This window comes from Rhododendron vialii, chromosome 13a (genome assembly GCF_030253575.1).
Source record: "Rhododendron vialii isolate Sample 1 chromosome 13a, ASM3025357v1".
NCBI classification, from domain to species: domain Eukaryota; kingdom Viridiplantae; phylum Streptophyta; class Magnoliopsida; order Ericales; family Ericaceae; genus Rhododendron; species Rhododendron vialii.
The window spans coordinates 19,203,864-19,211,766 of record NC_080569.1 but is presented as its reverse complement, the minus strand read 5'-3'; the positions used below and the strand labels follow the sequence as shown (position 1 = coordinate 19,211,766).

The 7,903-nt window shown below is 41.3% G+C and overlaps 1 protein-coding gene across 1 annotated transcript; it reads left to right on the top strand.

The window, feature by feature from the left end:
• Positions 1 to 4,145: 4,145 nt before the first annotated feature.
• Positions 4,146 to 7,250, top strand: LOC131313954 (uncharacterized). Its single transcript, XM_058342451.1, has 5 exons — positions 4,146 to 4,317; positions 4,370 to 4,510; positions 5,146 to 5,768; positions 6,021 to 6,530; positions 6,822 to 7,250. Exons 1-5 carry the CDS (start codon positions 4,146 to 4,148, stop codon positions 7,248 to 7,250), a joined length of 1,875 nt encoding a protein of 624 aa, XP_058198434.1.
• Positions 7,251 to 7,903: the final 653 nt, after the last annotated feature.

The window sequence follows — 7,903 nt, the reverse complement described above, 5'->3', positions numbered from 1 at the left end:
TAGTGTTTCTGTTGACGATTGTCCTTTTTGTACTATCTGAAACTCAAACAATTGCGCGCCTTCCAGGGTGTCTATGCGAACCAGTCTTCGAAGTGGACGAAACCAATTGGGTACAGCCTCTTCTTGCGGATAACCAATGTTTCGGAACTGGCAACAAAGCAAAGGGGAAACTCTCAACTCATCACGGATATTTGTCCTTCCTTTTTTCGTGCCTCCTAGAAAACCTACCGCGATTCGGACCTCACCTAAGGTGTTTGTACAGATGATTTCCAACAATCCGGGTAGGTGCTGTCAGGCAGCTTAAATTCTGAATGCTTCAAAATCAAAGCCAGTCTCCTTACCTTGACCATCCGAGGTAGAGTAATATGACTGCTGGAATCCAGATACACACACACTTAAGGTCAGTCCTAGATCAAGGGAACCGTTCGGGCACGGCAAACACCAGAAGTATCACAAACTACAAGGATTTGAGGTCTCCTAGACTAACCGAATCCTAAGGGAGCCCTATCCTCTAGCCTGCATAATGCAACGATGCATGAATAATATGCATGTACAGAAAAAGGGAAGCGCATAAACAGGATATATCACATAAATCCTAACCACAGGTTCCTGTCTTAGTTGGGATGGTTCTACAGTTATTGTACAAATGCAAAAGCCGGTTTGGGTCTCAACAGGGTTCCCCGGACTAGAGCCAAGATGTACTTCCCATTGTCAAGTGTATTGCAAGACAATGGTCGAGTAGTACGATGGTTCATCATTGTCGAGGGTTGCAAGGCATCTCGGGAGAGCTTGTCGCCGGCGAACCGGGCAAGATTGCTGAAACACACTGGCGAGGTTTGTGTGATGCAGAGTGTCCAGGATAAAAGAGTTTTCTTTTCCAAAAGATATTGAAAATCCCCTTTGAAGATGTCTTTTTCAAGCTTGGCTCACTTCATTAATCAATACTTTGGAGAAAACTACACAAGCGAACAATAATGAAAGTCCCAGTTCGGATTGGTCGGATATGAAATCCTGTTACGTTACCCTTCCGTTCTTCAGCAGCGCGGAGCATACTATTTTGACAGACTTTCGAAAGATTGTTAACTTATGTATTAGTTCCCAGATTTTTGATTAATGCAAAGATTCCCCAGCAGAGTCGCCACTGTGGGCTCCCCGACCGGTGCGCGCTCGAGAGTCGCCACCCGGATTTTTGAGATGGATGATCCAAGAAACCGAGAACTCGTTTGAAAAAGGCTTTTGATCTAGCGAAAACGTCGAGGCTTTGGGTTCGGGAGCCACGTTATGATCGGGGAAGGTTTTGTTGAAAAACGCACACCGTTCGCCCGGTGTAAACCGGTCTCTACTAAACATTTTCAAAGGGAAAAATTTCATACATCTCTTGAAAAATGGAACTTTTTAATAAACAAATAAAAGGGGTAGGGACATAGGAAAATATATCACATTGACGTGTACGTGGTGCTTACTGTACAAGAATGATAAGTATGATGCCCAAAAGAAAAGAAGAAAGAACTACTCAACAAACTGCCTGGACTCTATGACCACCCATCATACGGCATCACAATACGCCGTGCGGGGTACTCGTCTTGTTACCAAACTGTCATTAGCATCTAGAACATCACCCAGGCATATTGTAAACCACGTGCGCCGTTTTTCAGAAACATCAGAAAGTATACAAACACTGGATCGTCTCTGAACAATACCATTTCTTCAAGCCTTGAACATAAAATAACTTTTGACGTACTTAATCGCTTGAGATGATTATGAAAACCTTGTTTATAAGATAAAACATGGCTTGTAGATATGGTCTTGTTCTGAGAACGCTAATGACAAACATATCAGCAACAAAAACAAGCTTGACGAAGGATGTTCATGACCCAAACAGTTTGAAGAAGAAGGCAGCAGCTAACAAAAGGTTGTCCGCTTTAACATACTACGCTGTGCGACGCATCAAAGCGTCGCGCGATGTGGTATCTCCAGCACAGTGGCTGTTTTATTTTCTGAAAATGATTTTAAAGTCAAAACTTCCCCAAAAGGGGTTAAGCTTGACGGCAGGAAAGCCCCCTCAGGGCCAGGACAGAGCCTAGCCCAAGGAAACTTGGTTTTTACCTTTGATCTCGAGCTTGAATGGGGACGGATGATGAGAAATGATAGCAGACGATGAATAATGTGGGTGGACGAGATCGGGTGAGAAAAGACTAATGTGGGTGTGTGCGGTGGTTGGGTGTTTTGGTGGATGAGGTCTCAAAGTTAGTAAGAGACTAACTTTGATGGTGAGAAAAATGGAGTGAAGTGCTTAAAGAATGTCTTTTGGGAATAACATTCTCAAGGCTTGGAAGTAGAGAGTGGGTGTAGAGGCAAGAAGAGAGAGAAAGGTTATGAAAACCAGCCCCCTTTTTCCTTGAGTGGAGGGGTGTATTTATAGGCAAGAGTCAAGGATTTTGAATTCAAATGGTGAAGGCATTTTCTGGGCAGGCCAGAAGTGCTTTTTCAGCTAAGCCACTTTTGTAGCTGTGGCTCAAGCAAGCATGGCCGACAGCTTTCTAAGTCAGCCGAAACTTTACCCGAAATGCCGTGCGGTTAACCTCATGACCTCGTACGGCGTAATAAGTTTTATTACGCCGCGCGGTGTAAAAATGTTTCGTGCAGTATTCTAGGTTCAGTCCAGGGCTTTTAGGCTTTTGATTTTAAGTTTATCTGGGCTCTTTTGGGTCTGAGGTAGTCCTTTATTCAAGCTCGCCAATTTACCGTTTCCGTTATTTCATCATCGGGGCATTCAAAGATCCTCCGAGGTCCGGATTGGGGTGTCTACAGGATACTTGGTTGGGTCTTGTGAAGCCCATTCTCCATCCAAATATTTCTATTAAACCTATACCGCCTCTTGGCCCAAATTTTAATCTTAGTATGTATAGTGAGCAAAGCCCACAATACTTTGTCACATAACCTTCGGAAAGCCCAAAAGCCTCTGAAGCCCATGCTAGCCAACCCCCCTTTCCTTTCAGAGCCCACCATTACTGAATTATCTCCACCAAATAGCCCAAAAGTGAACCCCATAACCTACACCCCCACCACCCTCGTTTCATCTCCAAACCTAATCTTTTCCTCATCTACCCCCCTTTGACCAAACCAGATAAAACCCCTTCTTCTAATAATCTTGACATAGCCATGACCTCTGTTTTCAAAACCCTTGCTATCAAAAGGAAAGCTTCTGAAGCTTTGGAGGAGAATGGTGTCCCTAAATTCTCCACCTCTGCCTCCTTGATCTGGAGCAAAAAAAACCAATTCCTAAGTCTTCTCGCCCTACCTGAGCAGCTTCGAAGGGGAGTCGCAACCCCTTATCTCCCCCCTAGAGAAATGGGGCTTCTAGTTCAGTCTCCGAGATGGACAGAGATCTGTGCGAGGTTCAAGTTCAACAAGATTATGTTTTTGTAGAGGGGGTGGTACTTGTTGCCCCAAGAGAAGATGAAGTTATGGGAAATTTAGATCAAGATTTAGCACATCCTCAAATTGGTGATTATGGGCATGTGGCCGGCCCGGAGCAGCCACATTCTTAATGCTGATCCTAACTTGGAACTATCAAGGAGCCGGGCGTACCTTGGCAGGCTAGTCTTTAGGTGATCTGGTATGCAAAAATGGCCCCTCCATCCTCTTTTTGATGGAGACAAAAAACAATAAGGTTAAGCTAAAGACCATCCACATTAAATTAGGTTTTGATTCCGGTGTTTATGTGGATCCTGAAGGTTTGTCAGGGGGTCTGGCTTTATGGTGGAAACACAAAATTGAGGTAGAAATTGATTTGGCTACAAAAAAATTTGTTTTATGTTGTTATCACAGAGAACGTGACTCCCTCTGTGTGGACAGCTACGTTTGTGTATGGTTGTCCGGAAAGAGTAGGAAGAGCACAGGTGTGGGATTATATCAAAAATATTGCTTACTCAGAGAAGCTCCCATGGCTCTGTATGGGAGATTTCAATCAAGTCATGAGTTCTGGGGATAAGATTGGGGGTGTTCTACCAAATCAACATCTCATGTTAGCTTTCCATGAGATGATTACCGACTGTGGGTTGGTAGATTTGGAATTTAAGGGGCCCAAATTCACTTGGTGAAATAGTAGAAAGGAGGAAGCTTTTATTATGGAACGTATTGATATGGCGTTTGCAAATGTAGAGTGGAGGAAATTGCATGAACATGCAGTGTTTTTGGTGGAGGTAGCAATTGGTTCTGACCACAATCCCCTTCTGCTAAATAATTTACCTCCACGAAATAAAGTTGGGAAACCATTCAAGTTTGAGTCTTTCAACGGATGGGGAATGCAAAAGGGTTATTTCTGACTCGTGGAATCAAGAGAATGAAGGGTCTATGATGTTTACAGTTTGTAAGAAGCTAAGAGGATGCAAGGAGAACCTTAAAGTGTGGAGTCATAGCAAATTTGGAAATCTAAGCATCAAGATTGCTGCCATCAAAGATCAATTGTTGGATATCCAAAAATGTCTTGAACAGGGCTTTAATCCAGGTTATGTGGCTCAGGAGAAACTATCTTTTGGCTAAATTGGAAGATTTATGGCAGAAGGATGCAATGTTTTGGCACCAACGTTCACGTATCAAGTGGCTTTAAGTGGGGGATAAAAACTCTTGTTTTTTCCACTTATCAGCCATCCAGAGAAGGCAGTGAAACCAGATAATTCGTTTAAAAGATAAAGATGGAGTTTGGAGAACCGAACCTAAAGAAATTGCAAGTCTTATTAAAGGGCACTTCTAAGAATTGTGTAAGGCCCCCCCAGTTTAGAATTTTAATGATTTGGTGAGTCTTATTGATCCGTTGATTTCTTTGACAAGTAATGAGAGACTGGTTAAAGAAATTTCTTATGATGAAGTGAAGCTGGCTACCTTCCAGTTAGGCCCTTTAAAAGCTTCAGGGTCGGATGGATTCCCTGTCTTGTTTTTCTAATCTTATTGGGACGTTGTGGGTGATGAAGTGTTTAAAGCTATAAGTTAGTTCTTTAACGAATAGGTGCTCCTCAAGGAAATGAATCAAACAAATGTAACCTTAATTCCCAAAGTTAACAGCCCTGAAGCAATGCACCAGTTCAGGCCCATTAGTCTATACCGTTTCGTCTATAAGATCATCTCTAATGTGTTAACCAATAGACTCCAACCTTTTCTCTCAATGTGTTGGTTCGGTTAAGTATTATATCAATGCCAATGGAGGTCAGGTATGTGTGGTTTCTCCAGGAAGAGGCCTCCGTCAAGGAAACCCGTTATCACCATATTTGTTTCTGTTGGTGGCTGATGTCTTTTCCAACCTTCTAAATAAAGTTGTTGAAAAGAAATCATTGGGAGGGATCCGTATGAAGAAGAGGTGTCATGTGGTTTCACATCTCTTTTTCGCAAATGATTCTCTCATCTTTCTTGAAGCAGACCTTAATTTCTGCTCCAACTTCATGGATATTATGGGGTGTTTTGGTGAAGCTTCTAGTTTATCCCTTAATGCAAACAAGTCAAGTGTGGTTTTCTCCCATAACACCAAGATTGAAGTAAAAGAAGAAATCAAGAGAATTTTGGGCATGGAAAAGATGAAAGGGACTAAGAAATATCTGGGGCTACCTTCCTTTTGGGGCAAATCTAAGAAGGAATCTTTGAGCTATCTCCGGGACAAGATTGTGAGAAAGACTCAAGGTTGGGGTAATAAGGACCTAAATCATGCTGGCAAGGAGGTCCTAATCAAATCTATTCTTCAACCAATCCCCATGTTCATATTTATGTGTATCAAGGTACCTCGTTCTATTTGTTCCTGTCTCAATTATGTTATTGGCAGTTTCTAGTGGGGTAAAGGGGCTAGTGGGAACAAGATTCATTGGGGGGCCTAGAAAAAGATGTCTGTCCAAAAAAGCATGAGTGGTATGGGCTTTAAAGATTTCAAGTTCTTCAATATAGTTCTTCTTGCAAAATAGTTCTGGCAGCTTATCAATAGTCCCAATTCTTTTTGGGCTAAAGTTCTAAAAGGGCTATATTTTCCAAATTAGGGCCTGTTGGAAGCAGTAAGAGGTTCCTCTCCATCATGGATTTGGTGTAGCCAACTCGAAGGGAAGAAGTTAATCCAGGAAGGGATCCAGTGGAATATGGGCAGCGGGGAATTGATTCGCTTTTGGGATGATGCTTGGATCCCTGATCTTTTGGGGGCTAAAGTCTCTCAAGGTTCTGCAATTCGTGGAGACTATCTTAAAGTGGTGGACTTCATTGATAAGCCATCCAATTCTTGGAATATTGAGAAACTCAGGAACTGCATCTCAGAGGTAGAGGTTCAAGTCATCTGCAAGATCCCTGTTAGTATTTCCAAGGCCATGGATAAGTTGATTTGGCGCCACACAAACTTAGGCAACTACTCGGTCAAGTCTGGATATCATCAATGGGTAAAGAAAGCTTCTAAAGTCAATGCTAATTCTCCTTCCTCTTCCTTCACTCCCTTTTCAGATATGTGGTCTTTATTTTGGAGAGTTTCCTCGGCCCCTAAAGTCCTTATGTTTATGTGGAAGGTAGTGAAAAATTGTGTGGCTTGTAAAGCCAATCTGTATAGGAGGAAGTGTGCCTCTAACTCTTTGTGCCCTATCTGCAACAGTGCAAGTGAATCTGTAGAACACCTCCTTTTCCATTGCCTGTGGAGCAGGGCTATTTGGTTTGGGAGTGGGAAATCATTTTAAGTGAACCAGACAGATATCGTGGCAGTTGATAAATGGGTGGAAGATCTGATTTGTGGTAGTTTGGCAAAAGAAACGAACAATGAAGACATAAGAGCAATATTTTAGATATGCTGGTCAATTTGGAAGGCACGGAACAACTTCGTATTCAGAGGTAAAACGCCAAATCCAGAAGAGGTAATTGAGCAAGCTAGTAAGGGCAATTCCGATTACCTCAGTGCAATTTTTTCCAGTCGTTCTAAGGCCCCTACAAAGGTTGCTCAGGTGGAAAAGTGGTTGGCTCCACCTCCTTCCACCTTCAAAATTAATTGTGATGGAGCATACAAATCCTCTAGCAGTCTAGCTGCATTTGGCATCATTGCCAGAGACCATGGTGGATTAGCTCAAGTTTGGCGATGTGGTCGAGTTAAGGTTTCGCCTGTGCTTGCTATTGAGACATGGACTTTGAGAATTGCCTGCAGTCTGCTTATGGAGTACAATTACCCTTCTGTTATCTTTAAATTGGACTGCAAAAATCTCATTGACAGCATTTCGGAGTTGAGCTCTACTACGTTCTAAGAAATCTAAGCGTTTATTGAAGATATCAGAGTTTAGGCAAAGGGGAGGCAATGGGTGTTCAGATGGTGGTGCAATCGGTCCAAGGACAAGGCGGCGCACTGATTGCTAAGAGTTGTCTAGATTGGAGAATCCTTTCTTGTACGGGTTGTATTCTGCCCGAGTTAGATTCTATCTTGCATAAAGACTCTTCTTGATTTTCTTTGATGTTCTTGTGACGTAATAAAAAAAAAATATATATCCCAATTTTCACGCGATTTTTTAGCAAATTGCTTCCCCCACCCTGACACACCTCCTTTTTACCGAAATATCCCCACCCATTTTGCCGAATTACCTTTTTGTTTATATCTTCTTCTTCTTTATATCTTTTTTTTCTTTTATTTATTTAATATTCTTTATATCTTTTTTTCTTTTATTTATTTAATATTCTTTACATCTTTTAATTGATGATTAATTTAATATTATTTATTTAACTAAATTCTTTTTAGATATATATTTTTGTTTATATATATATTTTCTTTTTGTTTATATCTTTTTTCTTTTATTTATTTAATAATTTTTATATATTTTATTTATTGATTTATTTAATATTATTTATTTAACTAAATTCTTTTTTATTTAATTTCTTAAATCTTCTTTTTGTTTATATCTTTTCT